Source organism: Rhodamnia argentea, chromosome 5 (genome assembly GCF_020921035.1).
Source record: "Rhodamnia argentea isolate NSW1041297 chromosome 5, ASM2092103v1, whole genome shotgun sequence".
In the NCBI taxonomy this organism is placed as follows: Eukaryota; Viridiplantae; Streptophyta; class Magnoliopsida; order Myrtales; family Myrtaceae; genus Rhodamnia; species Rhodamnia argentea.
Window position 1 is genome coordinate 5565197 of NC_063154.1, and position 22774 is coordinate 5587970.

The window sequence follows — 22774 nt, forward strand, 5'->3', positions numbered from 1 at the left end:
AAACAAGAAGCAAGGGGATTACCAGAGCGACAACGGCGACGACACCGTAGAGGGCGGCCAGGACGTGGAAGATGCGATCCTGCCACACCGCGGACTTGTTCACCTCGTCCCACCAATTCGAAGCCGCCGTCATCTCGTAGGCCGTGACCGCCGACGACGCCATCTCCGAAGCTCTCAAATCCCCGACTCTTGTCCTCTCTCTCTATCTCTTCACAAATTGAGCAATTCGAGAAGGGAGATTAATCAAATATCAACCAATTCGACGCAAAAGAACAACTTCGAGTCTCGATTTGCTTTTCCGTGTATTCCTAAAATCTCTCTCCCTCCCTCCCCAACTTATATCGATCGCTTCGAATTGATGAGGGGAAATTGGAGGACGAGCACTGCCGGCGAGAATTTTCTTGGAGCGAGCGGCGAGCGAGCACAGTGATGATCCTCTTCGCTTTTTCTCTTTTTTTTTATTTTTATTTTTAAAATTTTTTCTTTGTTGGTATTCGGATTTTCCTGGGCAGTAATTTGAAAGAGCCAAAAAGGAGTTCTTTCGATTTTTACTAATGTCCTGTCATCGTTCGGCGTCTCTCGAACGTTTAACAGCCAGGCAAATCGGGCCGGGTCGCTGCGGGGACTTGGGATTTCACGCGCGGGTGTGAGGTGGCGGGTTATGCACGCGCTCTTCGCATCCTCCGGGTCGCCACCCCGCCACGTGTACCGTTTTCTTTTTTCAATTTTTAGTTACTTTTATGACCTTATCTTTTCCGTCCCCCACGCCACTCCAACGAGGACCAGAGTAAAATCGAGAACCGGACTGCCCAACTCTTCATCTATTTAGAATGCGCATGATGACATTTTTAAAAGTAAATTTCTGCTTTAAAAGTGTTTTTAGAGTAGAAATCTATTTAATAATGTAACTTTTAAAAAAGAAATCCGTTTGGTAAAAAATTTTACTTCTAAAGTAAATTTCAATTTCTAAAGTTATTTTTCTCTCGATTTTAGAAGTTAAAAAAATAGCTTCTTCAATTCAAGAAGTACTTATCGCTTCATCCTCATTTTATTACCGATCACCCTCTTTCTATTATACTCTCACCCTCTTTTCGATCATACCCACATCCGCCAACCTCCGTCGCCGATCGCCACCTATGACCAATGCCAACTGCCGACCATTGCCCGCTCCCGTCGGCCGCCACCCGTAGATCGTCCTCGGTAGCCAATCACCGTCAACCTCCGCCAATCGCCACCCGTGACGCCGACCACCACCTACTGCCGTCCTTCGCCGGTCGCGATCGCCGCCAACTATTGATCGCCGGGCCGGCCTCCGCCGCCAAGTCGCCTTTTCTAGTCGCGCGGAGTAAAAAATAAATAATATTTTTAAAAAAAATTAAATAATGTTTTAATAATTATTATTATTTTAAAAGAAATTTAACATTTCCAAAAATGAAGTAAAAATTTTTTGGTCACCGATAATAATTTTTCGTAGAATATTTTGTGTTAATAATATTTAGAAGTAGAAATTTTCAATCATTACCAAATAAATTTCTACGATAAAAAAAAACTTACGGAGTAGAAGTAGAAAAATCAATTTATACTTTTGAGGTTGATTTTCTGAAGCAGAAGTGTTACCATGTGCATCTTTAGGATCGAGCCGAGTTGTAAAGAAAATATTAAGATTGTGTCGTACGATATGACATAGTTGTTTTCGTAAATAGAACACACGAAAGTTTTCTAGCAAATGAGTACGAGGATATGCACCGTGTTTGAAGTTTGATGATGGGAGTTTTGCTTGGTATATTTGTTTTGTTTTAAGAAAAAAATCGTTTTTTTTTTTGTCAATTAAGACAAGAATTATGACATGGATACTTCCTGAAGAATTTTTTTTTGTGCAATATGATTTATGAATTTTATTTTATCCAATCTAATCATTGTAACTTTTAAAAATCCACCTCACATGATTCTTGTGTTACAAATTTTGAGGCAATTAAATGACATAATCATAGTTTCTACTAACGTGACATTGAATCTGTTCTGCTGGCTTACATGTAGCTTTACATCATTTATGTAGTTCCATCATTATTTTGGCTAAAAGGAACGGAAAAAAAAGAAAAGAAAAGACAAATTTGATGACCGAGGAATACAAAGTGCTGGTCCACATCACCCTTTTCTAGATACAACAAACGCTGACATGACTGCCCACGTAAGAAAGATATATTTGATGGGCAATACATTAGCGAAAGGGTTACATTTAGGTTATTTTTAAGAGTGCTAAAATTAGACCAAAATAAAAAATAGGGACCACATCGAATATTGAAGAATAATTAATAACCATTCGTGTTATAACTTATAACGTGTTGCTGGTTCTCCTGTAACTATGAGCCTTTAGAGCCACAAAAATCCTTAGTTAAAATGGGGGGAGGAAAATTTATCCAAAAAGTCCAAAGCCCATGGTACGGCGGCCAATTCAATCCTAAGATTTATAATTTGATTAATTTAGTCTTAAATATTTTGATGATTTTTCAATATAGTCATCCTGGCAAGTTTTAGCAAGAAACGCAAATGTGGCACCGCTTATTTTAAAATTTTCTAAATGTCTTCATTTTTTCCTTTTTTTTCTTTCCTTTTTTCTTTTTATTTTTATTTCCTATTTCCCTCCATTGGCCATCGCCGAGCCGCTAGCACTAGTGGAGGGAAAAAAGGAAAAAAGAAAAATTTTATAAATTTTAAAAAAAGCGTAAAAATCGTCTATATCGGCGTTGGTCGTACCATGTAGAATAACCGACATTCATGCTAGCGATTTCAGGCAAAAATTAATCGGAATGGCTATATAGTAAAATCATCAAAAGATTTATGACTAAATCGGCCTTCGTATAATAAATTTACAAGATTCTCGTACCCTCATAAAGAAAGTTCCTTCTATAAATGTCAATGTGGGTAGTGATGGCCGGTTCGACGGAACCGCCGGTTCCGGTTCGAGAACCGGCCCTTGAAGAGCCGGTTCCGGTTCCGGGTTTGGAACCGCCGGTTCCGGTTCCGGTTCGGAACCGCCGGTTCCAAAGCCCAAGTGCTCTTTTCACTCAACTTACTTCCCCCTTTTTTTTTTTTTCTAAAACCGGGTTGGAACCAGCCCGGAACCGGCGGTTCCCGGCCCACGGGTCCATTTGGCCACCTCTAAATGTGGGTCTTTAACCCACATTTTAACCCACTTTTATTTACTTGAGTATTATATGGGTTCAGCAAATTTAAAAAAATGAGTGAATGGGTTTAAGCTTATTCAAATATGGATTTTAATCTAACTCATTTTCGAATCATTCTCAGCTCATGGCTTGCACCTTCCCAAGCACCCACTTGTAAATGGGCCTCAACTCAAGTATTTTAGTTTACATTTTTTAAAAATTTTAAATTTTTATAAGTAAAACAAAGAAAGAAAAATAAAAAAATAAACATTTGGAATGTTGTCGGGCGCTAACCGCCGCTAAGCGCCAACCACCGCCTACCGCCTCCAACCGCCACCAAGTCGCCCCCGCCAGAGAAAATATAAAAATAAATTTAAATTAAATATAAAATAATTTTTAATCATAAAAATTACTTTTTAAAAGTAGAGAATAATTCTTTTGATGATAAAAAATAATTTTTAAAAAATTAAAAAAAAATCAATTGCATGAAATTGTTTTAACAATATCATTTTTAACAAATTATAAAAAACAAATATGCCATGATTTAGTTAAACATATAAGCATTAAAATAATATATGTCGGGTCGGGTATGATTGGGTATGAGTTGGGTCAAGTAAGGGTCGTTATACTTGCACGACATGAAAATGAATCAAAACGGATTACATTGGTTAATAAAAGTCAGATCATATTTCACTCGACCCAAACCCGACGCAATCCAACCATTTGACACCTCTAATTCCTTTTTCCATTGGGTTATTGCAAGTAAGAAGGATTTAAATCCCTCACATTGTGGTTCATAGTCACATGCTCTAATCCTATGAGCTACAATCCCGCTAAAAAGGATAATGCCCAATTAGGGAATGGTGAATCCAAGGGCAACTTGTCTAGGAAATTAGTAAAGAGGGAGCGATGAAAATAAACTTTTAATTATCTCGTAGAGAGTTACTTTATGCATTATTAGGTAGCAAAATAAGGATAATAAATATATGAGTAAAATTTTTGTATTCCACATAGGCCCTTTTTCATAACAATTTTTTTTTTTTAAATTTCACTCACTTATACACAAAATTTTTATTTCCTTTCAATTTCAACCAAAAGAAGAATGTAACAAAGAGGCAATGTATTAATTATAGTATCGGACATAGTCCTAGAGTCTAGTTTAAGGGTGAATCATGATAAAATTTTGAATCTCGATTTCTTTTTCTTTTTTTTTTGCTTTTATGCTTTATTTCGTTTTAATTATGTGTCGAATCCTAACAACTTCATCCTCTCCCCTCTTCCCGAGAGTTAGAATCAAGAATCAAGTTGATATGACCAAGCTGATTTCAACCGGTTCTCAAGGTGAATCTCCCCACTTACACACCTTGTGGTTCATGGCCAGAAAATACGAAGCAAAGCAAAAAGCTTTTCTGGCTGGTTCACTTATGACTAATTGATCTAAAAAAAACAATTTTACGTTAACACGAGTGTCAAATCTAACATAAAATCGGTGAAAAATATTTATGCATATTTGATATTTTCCATTTTTTCATCATAATCATTCAAAATAAGCTATATTAAGGGTGTGTTTAGTTCGGCTCTTGAGGAAAATCTTTAAAAGTTTTTTCGGAATGCAAATAGTATTTGGTAAATTGTAGCTTTTTTTGTCTGTCCTACTCTAACGCTTCCTAAAGGGTTGAAATACACGATTGGGGAGGCAAATAGAGGCCTAAAAGAATTTGGACGCGAGACCTTTACTTCGATATACTGTGAGATTTTATGGAACTACGATCAATTATTCTGAAAGCTTAAGATGTTATATGAATGTGTTATTTAGTATTTAAATATTTTATCGGTAAGAGAGTTCGCATTGACATGGATTTGACGGAAAGAGGAAAATCCATTTCTATTTGCGGGGACTTTAGTCTTATGGGGAAGTTGCTGTTGCACTTCCATGGCATTTTAGGTGATACAATCGAAAGCTACGGAAGAGGAAACCAACATCGACGTGCATGAGGCGATGCCACTCCGCTGCCTCTCACTTGATGACATCTACTTGGTCACGACGCCTTGCATGGCCGGGAGGGATCGTCTGCGCTCGTGTCGAAGAAGACCAAGGCCCGCAAGCTCCCCTCCGTGAGCGCGGCTAGGGTGAAGAGTTGGTAATTAAGGGTTTCAATGCAAACAAGAGGCGAGAATAGGAGATTCATAAAAGTTTTCAGTTCTATAATGATTGGAATATATAAAAAAAAACCTATCTATTCGGTCCGGATGATTTGGTTCACACCTAAAATTGGGAACCAGGCCAATTTTCAGTGGTTCCAAATTTTAGGAACAGGAACTGCCCGGAACCGATTGATTTAGTCCCGTTCTTGGATCAATTCTTTTTTTTTTTTTGCTCATCCGTGTAGTATCAATGTAAGTAGTATCCAAAATCGGGGATCCGTATGAAGGTGGAAGGATCAGCCTCGCGGATAAAAGGTCACCGGATTCATCGGACCGAGGAGATGGGCCGATAATAGCATTGAGTTCGCCAATTGAATCATGGGTGTAGAAACATTTTGGTATCTAGGGCTTGGACATCAATTTATTATGTCTAAAATGAAGTTTGTTTAGGAAAATAGATGAAAAAAAGAAGAATACACGATGAAAAACTAAGTTGATCGAATTTTTTTTTTACTTATCAGTCAAGTTTTACATGTCATCCATGCTTTAATTTTGGGAAAATTTTAAAAAAGGACTAGAAATGCCTTTATTTTCTCAAATAAAGACGTAAAGTTGATATTATTTCATATAAGGGACAAAATGCCCTCACTATCTCAAATGAGGGTCCGAAGTGGACATTATTTCAAATAAAGATTCAGTGACCTTATCAATCTCAAAAAAAGTTTGACTCACCGGTTAGTAAGGGCATTTTGGTCATTTAATATTATTATTTGTTTGTTTTTTCCCCTTTTTTTTAATTTTCAAAAATTAACAAAAAAAAAAAAAAACGAAAAGTGAAAACAATGAAACACGAGCGAGAGGGCTGCACTCCCACCTAAGGCCACCGCCCCAACGTCGGTGGAGTGGTGATGATCTTGTTGGCCCTCGCCGGAATCGGGGGAGGTCTCGACCCTCTGCGACCGTCTCCTTGAATTGATCGAGGATCATGGCTCTCCCTTGGACCTAGGCGATGGTCGAGGCCCTCTCTTTGCTTTGGCAAGTGCTTGCCGGCCCCTCGCTTCGGTCGACGGTGTCGCCGGCCTTCGTCGAAGCGCCGGTGACCTCGCTAGCCATTGCCGTCATTCCACGAGCAATGGGGTGGCGGCCATAGGCAGGTGGGCAACCCTCTCCCGCTTGTGTTTTCTTCTTCTTCATTTTTCAATTTTAATTTTTAAAATTTTTAATTAAATTTGACTAAAAATTAGTTTAAAATTATATTTTGACGAAAATATCCCTAACTGATCGGAATATTTAGTCGGTTGATCAACCCGAGGTTAGACCCTTATTTGAAACGGTTATGGCTACTTCAGGCCTTTATTTGATACAATTAGGCTATTCTATGTCTTTATTTGAAATAAGGACCATTTTAGGCCCTTATTTAAGAAATTAAGAGCACTTGGATCCTCATTTGAAATTTTTTCTATACTATTTGCAAGTGCAAATTCATCATAAGCGTGATATTCAATTTTTAGGAAAAATTTCAAATAAGGGTAGTGCCCTCTTTGTTTTAAAGAATGGCCTAATCAAAGGCATTTTTGTCATTTATTTTCGATTTCTTTTTCCTTTTCTTTTTTTTTTCTATTTTTTATTTTTTTCCTTTTATCTCAGTCCCTTATTTGAAACAATGTCCATTTCGGGCTGTTATTTTGAAAAATGAGAGCATTTTGGGCCTTTATTTATGATTTTTCCCCAATTTTTACAAAATTTCAAATTCTAAAAGATAAATAATTTTTAATACTTAAAGTCACTTCAAAATCTTCGCAATATTTCAATATTTACATAAAATTTTCCCTGTGGCAAGTAATTTTTTGGTTGATAGTAGATACCAAGCGACCCCAAGCATACGATTTATTTTGTGCAATAAACTTAAGAAAACATATATACAGAGAATCACAAAAACTACAGGAACCATGAAGACTGAAATAACCTTTAACAAAATTTTCTAGCAAACTCTATTATTAAGGGAAAGAAAAGTGAATATTTCAAAATGGAGAAACGAAATAAATATTGACACGGACATTGCGAAGTGTAACTTGCAATTTTGTTGATAAAAGCAATCAAAATTGCTATACTAAATAATTAAAATAGAAGAAATAAAAAGATTGGATGAATTGTGCGAGTAATGATACGAGGTTTAAGGGAAAAATTATCAAAAAAGTCTTAAACTTATTATAATTGTGTCAATTCAATCCTAAACTTTTTTTTTTGCCGATTGAGTCCTAAACCTTTCGTAATTATGCCAATTCGGTCAATCTGGCCAATTTTGGCCGCCTAGCACCGATGTAGACGCCGGACGACCGGTAAAAAAAAAAGTTTATAATTAAATTGACATAATTGCAATAGAGTTACGACTTTTTTGTAATTCTCTCGAGGTTTGAGTGAGCGACGCATCTCCACCCCAAAACCCTCATTTCATCTATTATTACATATGTTGGTCGTGGAGTTCGGATCAATTAAATATTCGTAAATTTTAATGTAAGTCAGAAAAACCTCTTTAAATACTTACAAAGACTTTGCATCAATGACCTAGGTAGACTCTAACAATCGCACACAAGTTTTGACACAAATTTACTAAATTACTAAATGAAATATCGGTAAATTTGAACATAAGTTGAATCGGCGGTGACGCAGAACACACTAGACTCTAATTAATGTTCACGATCGCCATGCATTAAAGTTCAATTTGCTCATCATTTCATCCACTGATTATGGAATTTCGATTCGATTCGATTCGACCCATCGATATCCCCGACTAGAATTACACGATGATTTGAATTGCTGTACCTTAACTAAGCCGGTAAAAATAGAAAATTGGGCCATGCAAATCCTCGATTCACATTACAAGTAACAGATAATATAAACTCCGACAAAAAAAAAAAACCAGATAATGTAAACAAAAAGCCAAAAAAAAGAAAAAAAAGGAAAGTAAGAAAAAGGAAAAAAAATAGAGGAAAACTATGGAGTGGAGATTTGGGTCTTAGCCAAGAGAGGTCACACTCGTTCATCCCTCTCGCTCCTTCTCTATCTCTCTCCCCCTCTCTGTCGCCCCTCTTCTATCCCTCGCCCTTCTCTCTCTCCCTCTCTAGCTGAGGCGGCTCTGCGCATTCCGCCCCCCCTTACCTCTCAGATTAGATCTCTGTCTCTCTGTCTCTCCTTCTCTCCCTCTGTGTTCATCAGTTGGATCTGGAACGGGAGGGATCGTTCTCGATCGATTCTTCGGTTGCAGGTCTTGGGTGGGACCGCCATGGTCGCGGGCACGCGAGAGTCGACGAACCAACCATCCCATGTTACTGCGCCGTCCGCCGAAGAGGAGGCCTTGAAGAGGAACACCGATTGCGTCTATTTCCTCGCCTCTCCTTTGACCTGCAAAAAGGTTCGCCCTTTTGTGTTCCCTCCCTCCCTCCCTCTCTCTCTCTCTCTCTTTCTGTGTTGATCGAGATTTCTCTTTTGTTTTCTCGTTAGGGTTCAAGTACAAAAGATTATGCTCCTTTATAGCGCCGGGGGTTGTAGTTCTTGGGTCTGTTTTATCTTTTGTCTCGGAGCTAGGGGTAGGGCGATAGTCGTCTGAACCCTTCCGGCGGTTTATGAATCGGGATCTTGTTAGGGTTTCTGATTGTTGAATTGGGTTTCGTTGGTTTTTGTTGGTAAGAGCACCTTTTCGTGAGCTCAAGTGAAATCTTTGGTACTTTGTTTTCTTGAAACAAGCGGGAAATTATATCTATACTGATATAAACAATGGGTTTTCGTCATAAATATGCAGACTTTTCTCGTTCTGTAAATGAATTCGTTGTTTATCTGTTCAGTTCAGTGTGTTTTGATCGGAATAAATAATAAAGGTTCTTATATGGTGGAATGAGCTCGAGTCTCAGCTGCCTTCTGTAGTGTAAACGTGTTTAAACCTAGAGAAGCATGGGTCAGATGGTGCTGTTGGCCATGCATGATTTGGAATTACCTAGTTGTAACGTTACGAGTACCTGGCAGTGTGATATTTTCCCTTACCAGTTATGATCATGTTGCTGCCTGTGGTATATCTATTTCACTCTTACGTCTCGTAAATGATTCAATGGATGGAAATTGTCTCCACTGACAATTAAGGTTGATAGATATGAATTTCGGGTGGAAATAATCCGTGATCCTCTCCCTTAATAAGTTTTCCACTTTCGAATCTCTTCCTTGCCACGTGTATTGTTTATCATACTCTAGTGTTGCCGATTGTAATTACTCTTGTGATTAGAAGCTTAGGCAGGCTTACCCGAGTTTGCAAAGAGATTGCGCATCCTGCTTGAATGGAATTAATGATATACTCTAATTAGTGGCTTCCTCTTATATATTGTGTATTTATGTGAGTTCTTGTATATTTATTGACCGATTGTCCTTGTTAAAGGGAAGCGAATGTGAGTACCGCCACAGTGAATATGCCAGGGTTAATCCCAGAGATTGCTGGTTTTGGTTGAATGGCAATTGCTTGAATCCTAAATGTGCTTTCCGTCATCCTGTAAGTTTTCCTCCTTGCCTGATTTGTGCCTTTTTTTTAAGTCTTAGATTTCTCTTTCAAGTTACTGTTTCTCAGTCTCCAAATACAGTAGTCTTTTACTATTTAGAATGTTCCTTGTGACATTAATGGCGCGTACAATTGTTATTTCTCAGCCCCTTGATGGCTTATTGGGAGCGCCAGCCACAGTGCCAGGTGGATCTTCTTTGCCATCACAGCCACCGGCAATGCCACCGGCAATGCCACCTGCAATGCCACCTTCAATGCCACCTGTGGCACAGGCTTCTTACAATTCCGGAAAACAAGCAGTACCCTGCGTATTTTTCCAGAAGGGAATTTGCTTGAAAGGCGATAGATGCGCCTTCCTGCACGGAACAAATACCGTGGTTAGCAAAGTGCAGCAGGCACCGGCATCAATGCCTGTTAATGATACTTCTACCATAAAGAAACCTTTTGGCAGCCTAGAGAAATGTTCTCAGGGGCAGAAGGTCACACCAAACGCCTCTAAATTAACATCTCGGCCATCTGATTCAAAGCCCTTTTCGAAAGTTGAAAACGCTTTACCGAGAAATGAAGCAAGCATAGCAAAAGGTGCACCACCATCACTGCCTCCGCCCAGATCCATTGACGAAGGTGCCTCTAGGTATAGGCCTTCAGGCACCCCTACTGTAAATGGAAACCCGCAGAATAGGACTAGTCGATTGCATCAGCCTGTTGTTCCAGACGACTACCCTAGCTTACACAAAGAGAAAGAGGTTGATGAATATCTCAGGGAGTCCTCTCCTGGTTTTGATGTTCTTGTGGATGATGAGCTTGGAGAGTCTGATTATTATCACAACGATGATCAATTTGGAAGAGGAAGAACTCATGAAGGAAGGAACATAGGCTCTGTGACTGATTATGACTTGGATCGCCCTGGAGATTATAGTGCAGATATTGAGCATGAGATGTTCCGCGATCCACGTGCATATGACTCTTTTGATCGCAGGTATGGTTGGGATCAGCGGCAGGATTCATCTGAGCTTATTCTTGGTGGGCCCATTCTTAGAGAGAGGAGGGCATACCCAAAGAGTGAGAGCCCCGATCATGCGGACGACTCGGATCTGCGTCACCGATTGTCAAAGCAGAGGAGGGTCAATGGTTTGAGGTCAGTCGTTAGCCATGATTTTGTCCCTGACAGCCACGTTGCTGATAGAACTTATCGTGGGTCATCTCGGAGGGATTCACAGCACTCATCTTCTCACGAGAGCCAAGGTAGCAGCCGTCTTAAGGGTAGGATAAAGTTTCCGGGGAGACTCAATGGGGGGGATGTTCACTCAGATAGGGAGATGGAGATGGGAAGGAACCTGGGGAGATCATATCTAGGTGTTAATAGGCTTAGAGATAGACTAACGGGCAGGGCACAGGAGGATGTCAACGTGGAGGCCCGGAATTTTCAAGGCCCTCGGATGAGAAGGGAATCAGGGGACGAGAATAGCATCAGTTTTGCAGGCCCGAAAAGTCTTGCAGAGTTGAAAGGCATGGGACGTGGTCAAGAATCATCGTCTTCCATTGGAAAGCAGCAGAATTTTCTGCTGGACCAACCGTTAGGAGATGTCTCTTTTGAGGGGCCAAAGCCCCTAAGTGTGCTTTTGAAGAGGAAGAGAGAACCTGAAGGTGCGGGTTCTGGGTCTAGATCATCTGCAAGCAAGGAAGAGCATGGTCATGAGGTGAACTCCCAGAAGCATGGTGATCTGACAGTTCATCCCAAGGAAGAGGAAGACGGCTATAAATCTTCACATAATCTCCAAGTATCCAAATCTGGCACAGCTGATGCTGTTGGTAACAAAGATCACACTGAAGGAGCTTGCAACGCTGTTCACGGTAGGGAGATTGAGAATGAAGATGGAATGATCGCAGAAGATGCAACGGAAGACCCTGAGGTCGGAGCTGAGGATCAAAGGGACGGGGACTACACTTATGAGCAAGGCGATGGGGGAGATTATAATTATGAAGAAGGTGAAAATGCCGATGGGGAAGGGGAAGGGGAAGAGGAGGACTATCTGGATGATGAAGACGGGGATGACTTTGAAAAGAAAGTCGGGGTCATGTTTTCGTGAGCGCAGGGAGGCCGAATCTGATGGGCGATTGGTTGGTTCAGCTAATATGGATTCACCATGGATGTTAAGAGTTTCCTTTCCTCATTTGTGTTGTTTTGAAACCTTTTTAATTTGTTGTATTTAAAGCCTTTGATGATAATGGGATTTTTCTTATGCTCAAGGCATTTGGCATGCCCATTTACTGAAAAAGTTTGCTAAAGTGAATGACTGTACGGCTAGGGAAATTAATAAGAATTTCAGTTTAACCTTTCCCTCAATTGCTCCTAGTACTAATCGTCTGTTAGAACAGTTCATGCTACCATATGCTGTGTTCACTACTGGTTAGCTAGTCTCTGATCTGATGCTTTCTTTTCTGAATGTAATGTCTGCATGTGCGAATCATTGTTTATTCAATTTTCGTGTAAGAAAGAAGTGCACAATTTTGTCCAGTCGCAGAATTTGTATTCGAAAAGGATACGCTTTGCGTATAATTTGCCACGAATGCTAGGCAAATGATATTTGCTGCCTTTTTTACCTCAAAACTTCAGACATTCCAATCCGGTTCTCTATAGATGGGAGGACCCGACTCTGTTCAGCTTAAATTCCAAAGTTCACTCCCAGAGCTCAACCCTTGAAAAAAAGCTCACTTTTGCCTCTGGCTTCCGCGTGGTGTTTACTGTTTTGTTGCTTCCAATTTCTTCATTTGTGCCTGCCTACAGCTTCTGGAGAGTGAAGCAAGGGAATCGGTCAATAGAAATGCTTATCAAACAGGGGTTCCAGAGTGACCTGCATGTTCGAAGCAGCGGTTAATTATCGGGTATCTGGGGCTCGGTTGTTCATACTGTATAGATCCTTGTCGTAGGGTGTTTGGAGGGATTCTTGATCCTGAAGTGTTGTGTGTCAAATGGCGATGGCGAGCTTTCATGTGAAATGGCGTAATGTCGCCGCATGGCGAAGTAGTACCCATTGCTTGGAATGCAAGGATTGCAGGGCACACCCAGTGTGGGGAGTCACAGCCAGGCCTTGGATTTGTTCCCCGGAGATGCAAATGGAAGGTGGCGAAAGTCAACCAAGTCTTCGATCATTTCAGTTGTGCTCATGCATATATTGAGAGGAAAGGGTTTCGGAATCGGATGACGGTGAAGATTAAGTGCGCCAAATCCAGGGTTACAGGTAAGGCCATGGAGGTCTCCTGCGGGATGAAAGTAAGTGTAGTCGTGGAGTCGGTGCCGGGAATGGGGCTAGCCATGGATGGAGCAGGTAGGAAGCGGCTCGAGCTTTTCTTGCTCAAGAAGAAAGACCGCGGTCATCCCTAAACGAAGCCAACCTTCATTGCGGTACTGAGAGGTTTCAGTGGAGAATCCAGCCCAAGCTTGAGCACTACAGGTGCATGGTTAATATGTTGGGCCAAGCTGGCCATCAAATGAAGCTTCAATCTCCAACACGTATCCGACATGCTTTTACACGACACGACACGACATGTCATTTTTATAAAAAAAGAAGAAAAAAATTCGAAGACGTTGGGACACGTATATTAAATGTATATTTTTATGTGTACATGATAAATTATTATTTTTATGATTATGTCAATCAAATTAATTTAATTCAAATCCACAAATAAAAAATAAATAATAAAAAATAGCATAGAATGAAAATGCTTAAAATTGACTTAGGTGTGTGTATATATATTTATTGGATAGATTTATATTTTAATCCATGATTTATTGAAAAATTTTGAAATTGATCTCGTGCTTGTCGAAATAACGTGTCGGGATGCTGGACTCGCATATTGCTGGTGTGTCCGGAGCACTTATCATGTATCGGATGGTTGACACCTGTTGACCACGTGTCAATCGCGTGTAGGACATTGACACGCGTCCGACACCGATACGGAGGCTCCCTAGAGAGTATCCGGGCTTCATAGGCAGGTGACGGTAAAGTTCTTGAGTTTTTCTGTTAGAGATGGTTCGCACCGTACTTATGAAGAAATCTAAGTGATGTTGGGCGAGAACTCTCAGGAGGCTGAGATCATCAAGGTACGTGGCTAACTTGAACCTGGTTTTCCTCGATGGAGAAGAAGAGAAGAAAGGGTGATTCTCCGTTTATGGCGAAAAACCTTAGGATCCGTCTGAGATTTTTCATGGGCAAATTATGGCGAGCCCCAACAGTTGGATTTACCATTGCAAATGGGGCTGTGTGCGTTTGCAGGGAATTTTGAATATTGGAGAAAGTTAGGACTTGCTTCTTCTTCTTCAATTTGCGCTCAAACAGAGAGAACGCTCCCTCTGTATCCTGTTCGCTTTCTACGCCACGAAGCTAGAGCTAGCGAGAGGCTAACGCCCTGAGAGGAGCTGACGTGCAGAGGATGGAGAAGCTCGCTGGCTCCGACCCCATCGCAGTTTCCGCCACCCTCTCATCCGAGCGAAACGAATAGAGAGGTTAACCACGGAGAGGGGGACGAAGAAGCTCGCCGGCTCTGGCTTCGTGGCTTAGAAACCCAACTTGACATGGATGGAGCAACAGAGTATTCTCTCTTTGCGCGCAAATTTTAAAAAAGAAGAAGAAGAAGCAAGCCCTAACTTTCCCTATATTCACAGTAAGAAACTTCGGCGTTTCTGTGGGGTTTTTCCACGTCAGATTTCGGCATGGATATTGTGCCGACATGGAATTGCCACGTAAAAGTTAACGGTGACAGATTTAGGATCAAGTAAAAGTTAAATGCTTTTTTTTTTGTTTTGTTTATGTTTGTACAAGAAATAGTTTAAGGCAAATAACCTAAAATTTGATGTTCTTTAGGAAATTATGCCCTCAGCACATGCCCTTTCAATTCTGCTAGACTAGGCTTCGAATGGATTCTGTTCTGGCCCTGGGGATTCTCACCTGGGATGGCCCAAACGTCTATCGCCCACATGTATCGTTTGTCCATGTTTCTGGAAGCATACAAAAAGCATGTTCCTGTCCTGCCACATACATTTGCAAGAAGAGAGAGAAAAAAAAAACTTTTTTTATTTTTATTTTTTTATTTGTGTCCTTGAGCTCAGGGGCCATTGACTTGGTAAAATCACAAGTGAATGATACCGGCTGGCCTGTGTGGGCTTCAGTTAACCTGTCCTAGTCTCTGTGTACTGTGAAGCAAGAAGAGAACAAAGAACAAGATTGATCAGGTACTCTTAAGAGAAACCACATGGATGAACCAAGATAACCACGGCTCATTGTCCAACCACAAGGCTAAAAAATCTAATAAATTTTCTCGTTTCATCGCCCGGGGCAATTGGCGTGTTCTACGCACCCCCGACGCCGTGAACGACGACCGCTTCTGTGTCGACCGAAGGAATGTCCAATTCTCGTGTTGTTTCATATAAGCTTCGAGGAAAAACCAGCTCAACTCTCGCCCATTCTGCCTGCTTTGCATTGTCTGCCGAACCCATTAGGAGATTATCGGAGTTTAAAGGCGATGACTTTCGAGGCAAGTTCATTAAGAAAAACCAAACTCAGAATGTGTGATATCAATCAAGAAGCTGGTGTTGAGACAAGTGCTGCAGTTATCTCAAACTTTTGTTTCTTGCATAGAGCAGCAAGAGAGAATTCTGTCCGCTTTGATCATCGGATAAGATCGGCCTGTTCACTGATTAGAACATTTGAAATGCAAACTCGCCGCTTTCGGGATAGCGCAAGGACCGCCACAGGATTAGAGAATATATCTCCTTCTTCCTTCCCCCCTCCTTTTTGCCCCTGAATCAAGTGTAATGTCACAGACGAACATAAAAGATACCTCCATGCCAACCTGCCCATTTCAAAATTGTGGCCCTAAATCCTCCCCAGATGAATAATTCCTGGTCCGATAAAGATCGGTCCTCAGAGTCCTCATGATGTCTCCATCGTATGTAACCAAATGCAGTGCACGACAGTTATGGCAGTTGATTATATTCCCCTCTTTCGCCGAAAGTAACTCCGAGATTCTTCCTTTGCTTCTTCCTAGTGAGGCTATTGATCTTTCACCTGTACTGTTCTCGGGAAAAGCAGGTCGCGAAAGAGCTCAAAGTTACCCGAATAAGCACGCCTTTCGCCGGTTTGGCACGAAATGGTTTGAACAAGGAATGCTGTTTATGAGGAAAAGGATCTCAGAAAATTAGGTACAGATGTTTATCAATATTGCCAACGATGAGGAAAAGAAAGCTTGAAAGTTTTGGCAAACTCTTTGAAATATCAGGCTCCGCACAGTCAAAAGCAGAATTAGGGAATTGCCTAAGGCTTAAGTTACTTCAGGACTCAGTTCCAGATTTGATGTGGATTGAACCAAACTTCATAGATCCATTGCACCTCCATTTCCAGCGAAACCCGGAAAAAGAAGAAAGGAAATAGTCTGCCTATCTCGATGCCGGCATCCCGACCCGCGCAATTAATTCACCGTACCAGAGCCGAACATCTCGGGTCACCTCCCTTGAAGACATTCTCGCAAGAAGTCCTAACCTCCCGCCCGTCAATGACAGTCCCCTCCACCCGAGAAAGCCGACCTACCGACTCCGGCAGCACTCGGTAATTTCGCCATCTATCGAGTCATCTCGTCGAATTCAATTCTCCTATCGCTAATTCACGACCAATACGGACGATTCTAATGTCTTTGTTCATGAAATCAAGCATTGGCCCAAAGAACGTCCATGCCCCTAACCCTGTCTCTCAACTGCCTTAAGCGTTTGGGAAGTTGTGATTATTGCTTAAGTACGTGCAATATTAACTTTCTACCTAACTTTTTAGAAAAATTAAATATAGTCGGTTAAGTATGCATTGGGAAATGAATTTATATAACCTAATTACGCACTATTTCTAAAATCAAACTTACACTTGAAATTCATTAATTTAGCTATTCATAGCCGAGGGAAACACGCTAACTTCTTTGATTGCTCCTCCTAGACACCCTTATTTTCAATTAAGTGACGACCACTCAAAACTTGCAGCCACATTAATCACCCTCAAATTTTTTAATTAAGCACGTGACCCTCCATCCCCCGATAAAATTGGAATTGGAATTGAAATTGAAATTGAACCGAAAACGTCATGTTCTTATCCCTTCTTTTCTAAGTCAAAGATCTCCATATGCTCCCACTTTTTTCCACCTTGATCTACTGTACACACATCAATTTTTATTTTTTTTTATTACTGGTCATGGGGACCATTGGCCAAAATCTAAGGAATATAAATAAGATTAGGACAACAGATTCTGAAGTCAATGGTTTTTTGTCGCTTGAAATCGAGGTACCCTTTAGGACAAGAATGAGATCTGCAGCAAGAATCTTGCACGCCTATCTGTTCGACCTTTGACTTTGGTGCTCATTTTCATCTTTCTCATTGAATGACGTCCGTTATTATCGTTCGTACCTATATGTCGAAATTGTAATACATACCATTCGTTGCTGCTTGTGACTTGTTACCCAATAAAATTCAAACTCGGTATGATGCTAGACAGTCGGCTCGAATCGAACGTTCCGTAACAAATGTGAAGTCCTTTATAATGACGTCTGAAAAGGGGTGATAGGCCGGAAATCTATGGCCTCCGAGAATTCTTGAAAGCTAATCTTTTATTAACTAAATCGATTACAGATAATAAGATTTTGATAATGTATGTGCTTGAATTGAAATGAAGCAATATTTTTCGAATACATAGAACGAAGAATATGTGCAATAAGCTCAGCAGAGGACAGCTGGCCAACTCTAATAAATTCGTCACGAGAGTCAAACAAATTCCAAATTTCTAGCAACCCTGTTAACCTAAACATCATCCCTGTCATCAGCATGCCTCAGCATATCAATACCATTTTCGCTTCTTTGCTTCCGCAGATGGCGAAGTCTGGAAGTTTGATGTACACCGGAGAATTTGGTAAGAGCAGGCAGGCGGGCATTTACTGCGTCGGTTTCACAGCGAGGTAGCGAGACGTGAACGGATGAAACGAATAAGAGAAGGGGTCTTTCCGAAGATTCAGACGCGACTTCCGGTCGAGTCCACACGATCATCTCACGCCGGCATCGCCATCGGCTTGCTGCACAGTGCACACCATATCGGAGGGTTCGTTTGAAGCATGCGATTCGTACTCGAGACCTCGCGGTTCTTAAACGCTGTCGTCTTGGTTTTTTTTTTTTTTTTCCTGAAGTTTTTTGCTCCTGAAGTCATCTGTTTGCATCGCCCCCTTGATGTTCGGAACTTTCTTAATGTGGGTAAGAAGAAGTCTTTCAATTCTCTCCGTTCCTGCGAAAAACATTTTGTCAAGAGATTAAAAGATGGAGCATCTGTAGATGTTATTGCTTGCAAACACAAAAAATGTGGGTAGAATCCAAAGACTTTATCCCAAATAAATTCTAACTTGATAAGTTTGCCAAGCTGACTAGCATCAACGGACCAAATAAGTAGCAAAGTCAGCTTAGTGGCAAGAATAGGTACACATACATACATACATACAAATATATATATAAAAACTCGAATAACTAAATGAATTCTCTGTTCATAAAAGATACAATTGATTAATCTCATGAATCAGTTAAGAAGCAAGCCTTAAAATTCGAGAAATCGCTTACCCTCGAAGATATAGAGAGCTAAACATACATTGGGCAGTGTAGACCAACAAAATGGAGTGATTCTTTGGCCCCTGGATAAGAAGCACGTATACTCTCCGGGGGCCTCCGCATTCATGTCGGACACACGCTTCACCATGCAATTGACATGTGATAAACAGGTGCGGCCGACAAGCTTCGGCAGAGCTCGCCGGCCACTAGGTGAGGACCACAAAGCCCTTGCCCGGCATCGCCTAGACGTGGACGAGGCAATCATGATTGCACGCGAAGGCAGCCATGGCCTCGCCAGCCGTGGGCAAAGGCCTCCTTCGCCAGCATCTAGCAAGACTACCCTCGCCCGGTGGCCGGTGAGCTTTGTTGAAGCTTGCCGGCCACAATGAGTTACAAAAACAGAAAAGAAGGAAGGAAAAAAATATAAAAAATACTAAATATTATTAACAAATCATTCACGGCAGCGCCGACCTGCCAAAAGAACTCAATTGACAAAATATGAAAATGTTTAGAATTTAATTGGCAAAAAAAAAAAAAAGGTTATGACTGAATTAACACAATTGCAATAGATTTAAGACTTTTTTTGGTAATTTTCCACAACTTCAACATTTGGTAATGATTTAACAATTCTATCAATTTGGACTCAAGCTACATTATGGGACCGTGATCCCGATTTCAACAAGAACATCCGGTAAAATCAAACCCCATATATGTTTTCTCACAACTTTCATTATACATAGAGGTCCATCTTTAAAAAAAAAAAAAAAACAAAGATGCATACGTCTCTTATATTTATTCCTAATTCCATACGACGGAAGTTAACATAATTTGCCACATTTATAATGTTGTTCTATTACACACTCTTTTGTCAACCTGCGTCAATTTTAATATCTAAGGATTTAAGACTAATTGTCACATTGTAAAAGCGTTCAACTCGTGTGGAGGGTCCCCCCGATTCCAATGTAGGTTCGACTCCAAACGTTAATATCATTCACAGCAAGTCAAAAGTAGGCGGAAGATAATATCTTGTCGATGTAGCCAAGAGCCAAAGATAGTGCCTCTTTCTGTTGGGGATAAATTGACGGCATCGCATTTGATTGAAGTTAGGCACAAATGTTTCTTTCTATGCATGAATTTTATCAACCTCTTGGGATACGATAGGTTGATTACGAACTACAATCACTGAGCTATGCATCCGTCTTATTCTACTATGTTTAACAAGGCTCCGTTTGTTTCACGGAAGGCATGACGTTTTTTAAAAAAATGTTTTCTTAGGAAAGTCTTTCGAGGAAAATGACACTATTTTCCGGTGATTGGTTGTGACCTGAAAATCAACTAAAAAATACTTTTCGCCATTTGGACAATTATTGTAATTTAAAATATCGAATTTCTTATTTTTACTCTATTTTTTTCTTTGCTTACATTTTCTTTTCTTTTTATTTTTCCTTCTTCCTCCGCCGATAGCCGAGCTTCGATGATGGCTGGTAAAGGCCGCAGGTGAGGGCCGACCCTTGTTAGATTTGGCGAGCTCGAGCCTTGCCATCCTCGAGAAGGCTCAACCTTGCCGATCTCGAGCAAGGCTCGACCGACGAGTATGAATTCTTTTTTAAAAATTCAGTCTCGATGGTCCCGGGCTCGGCCTCAATATTACAAGGCCTGGAATTTTGAGCACCGGCATTGATGTCCCGGCTCGACGTCGATGGACTCAAGCATAGCGACTAGGGTCTCAGCGCGGCCTAAATGGACCCAAGCTCGGCCTCGATGGACATGGGGCCCAGCGTTGAAGCGCCGAGGACCTAGACACTTTGCCAAGGGTCCGAGAACTAGCGATAAAGTTTCTGTGCCCAAGCGTAGAGTTTCTTGTTCAAGCGCCAATACCTAGTCATATTTTAACAAATGATTTTCGATTTTTTAAAAAGAAAATATTTCTTGAATTTAAGCTTTGGTAGGAAAACCTTTTCCGTTGACTATGAAAAAAAAATTCCATTGACTCGGTTTCCCAAGCGATCCAAACTTTGAAAAAATGAGGAAAATGTTTTCCGCGAATCAAATGGATCCTAAATGTCGAATATATATGAATCTATATGGGGATGAAGAAAATAATTAATATAAGGCTCCGTATGTTTCATGAAAAATGAATGCCTTCGAAAACATTTTTTCTAAAAACAATCCCTTATAACCGTTGAAATAATTATTCGACGAGAAATGTTTTCATTATCAACGATAGTTTATGTGTTAATATTATTCCGGACGATAGAAATGTACTTCATTCGTTCATTTTTGTAGCAATGTGAGGGATTATTTTTAAGAAAATATCTTATAAATCACTCATTTTTTTGTGAAATAAATGTAGCCTAAAGTTATATATATCCTAAGACTACTTATAGCCTAAGTACACAGCCCAGATCTATGGAATTGGATAAGACTAATGTTTTTGAGGAACTTGGGAGTGTACGGTTAGGCTCATTGGACTACATCAGTCACGTGATACCTCCTCCAAAAGTCACATTCTCGAAGGGAGTTGACCATTGGCTTTCAGCGGCGGCGGCTGCGCCTTCGTCGTCTTCTTCTTCTTCTCCTCCGCCCTTTTTTGTCTTGTCATTTCTGGTGATGTCTCGTGCATCATGCGAGCCATGGAGGCCCCATGCAATTCAATGGAAGCTTGATATTTTCTCATATCTCATCATTAAGACTAGCAAAGACATAGCGCTCTTATAATAAAAACAAAACGTCCCTTCGTAAATCTACATCACGTGCGAAATAAATTAATAAGACTTTGTGACAAGTGCTCTCATTAAGCAATCAAATCAAGGAAGTATGTGACCGCAGTGTGGTCGATTTTCTCGTGTCGTGCACAATCGATCAATATATGGAAAATTCAGACACCACTCGTGGAATGTAAACATGCAACGCGAGATTCGCTCAACAGAAAAAGTGATTCTTACCTGTTTATCACGGGAATTCAAACTTGAAATGATTAGGAAAATATCAATTTTTCACGAGTGGCATCCACCATCCCTTCTACGTCGAGTGTAATCATTCGCTTGATTGATAAATTAACGCATCAACGGTGATCAAAGCGGGTGGCGTCGAGAATTCCGCTCGTGGAGATCTTTATCGATTTTCTCGCAAAAAAAAAACCCAAAAATACTATTGTCAAGAAAAGAAAAAAAGGATGAGCAATAATTGGAGGTGGGGCATGAAAGTCATAATGTGGACCAATAGCAATTTAGGGTTGGCCCTTGGAGGAGGGGGAAATCTGAGGATCACATGTTTGAAGGGTCTAAGAAAAGTGTCCATCAGCCTCTCTCGCATTCACGTTCCACCTGAAAAAGGGTACTCGCAAAATGCCAAAAATTGTGAAAATTGAATCCAATAATAAAAACTTAATGTTATTTCTATTTTTCTTTTCGAAGCTATGCCTCAATACCTAAGTTTGTCAACTACTAATCTCAGGAGTTAGTGACGGAAGGATTAAATTTAGGCAAATATCTGTTTTTTTTTTTAAATCTATTCGACACCATCACTTTGATTTGAGCTTCTGAAAGGGATGTCAAGTGGAATGGCTCGATGATTAGTGAAAAAGTCGCGTATCTCCCATAAGGTTGTAACTTCCAATCTTCTCGTGAACGAGTCTTTAGCCAACTTATATCTTGGAGATTTCTTGATTTCTAACATGGCGATGGGCTTGTAGGCTGTAGTAGCAGCCTTGTCGCCTTTGGATTGTCGGACTGTGGATGAATTGAGTGGGTATGATTCATATCGAACATCACTTAGCGCCCGAGTGCAAGATCTTCATGATAACTCTGGAGGTAACTTGGCTGTTTGGGAGTTTCTCCATTCAATTTTTTTTCCTTCTTTTCATCACCGCTCTTAGTATTGAAATTAGTTCAAGAACGAAAGGAAAGGTACATTTTCTCCGGGTATTCCCAGGAACACTCGCATCGAACCAATATTGATGGATCGATTTCGTTTTTAAGTTGATTTATTCTGCAGCAACCTAAGTTTGTCCAGAATATTCCCACATAAACTTTCCACAATAGTTTTGATTTCCAGTCATTAACTTTTAGGAAAGCACTAGTAAAGGAATCTAGGCACCAAAGCCAATTTGAAGCCGGTGCACGATTTAATACCGATTTGGTAAATATTTTCCTAAAAATGATCTCTTATATAGTTTGAAATAACCAGACAGCGAAAGAAAAAATTTACTATCGACAAAAATTTATGTCAGAACATTTTCCGTCTAGTCATCTTTTAGGAGATACAAGCAATCATTTTTAAAAATATATACATTTCAAATC

General features: G+C 40.4%; 2 protein-coding genes across 5 annotated transcripts in view; one reads left to right on the forward strand and one right to left on the reverse strand.

Moving 5' to 3' along the window:
• The window catches only part of LOC115752716 (protein TOM THREE HOMOLOG 1), a 38334-nt gene that overhangs the window by 9069 nt on the left and 6491 nt on the right, over window positions 1-22774 (reverse strand). The window contains exon 1 of one of the 3 annotated variants that reach the window (XM_030691055.2): window positions 23-477. In XM_030691055.2, the coding sequence (XP_030546915.1) occupies window positions 23-163 (141 nt within the window). In that variant the 5' untranslated portion in view covers window positions 164-477. Of the gene's footprint in view, window positions 1-22; window positions 478-22774 lie in introns of those variants that run through there. The other 2 variants (XM_048278483.1, XM_030691039.2) reach the window with 2 other exon arrangements.
• LOC115752683 (zinc finger CCCH domain-containing protein 17) lies at window positions 8323-12196 on the forward strand. 2 transcript variants are annotated; one of them, XM_030690985.2, is made up of 4 exons: window positions 8323-8721; window positions 9733-9843; window positions 9996-10065; window positions 10102-12196. In XM_030690985.2, exons 1-4 carry the CDS (start codon window positions 8593-8595, stop codon window positions 11937-11939), a joined length of 2148 nt encoding a protein of 715 aa, XP_030546845.1. In that variant the 5' UTR covers window positions 8323-8592; the 3' UTR covers window positions 11940-12196. The 2 variants fall into 2 exon arrangements, with proteins under 2 accessions (XP_030546845.1, XP_030546836.1); XM_030690976.2 differs by having other exon boundaries at window positions 9996-12196.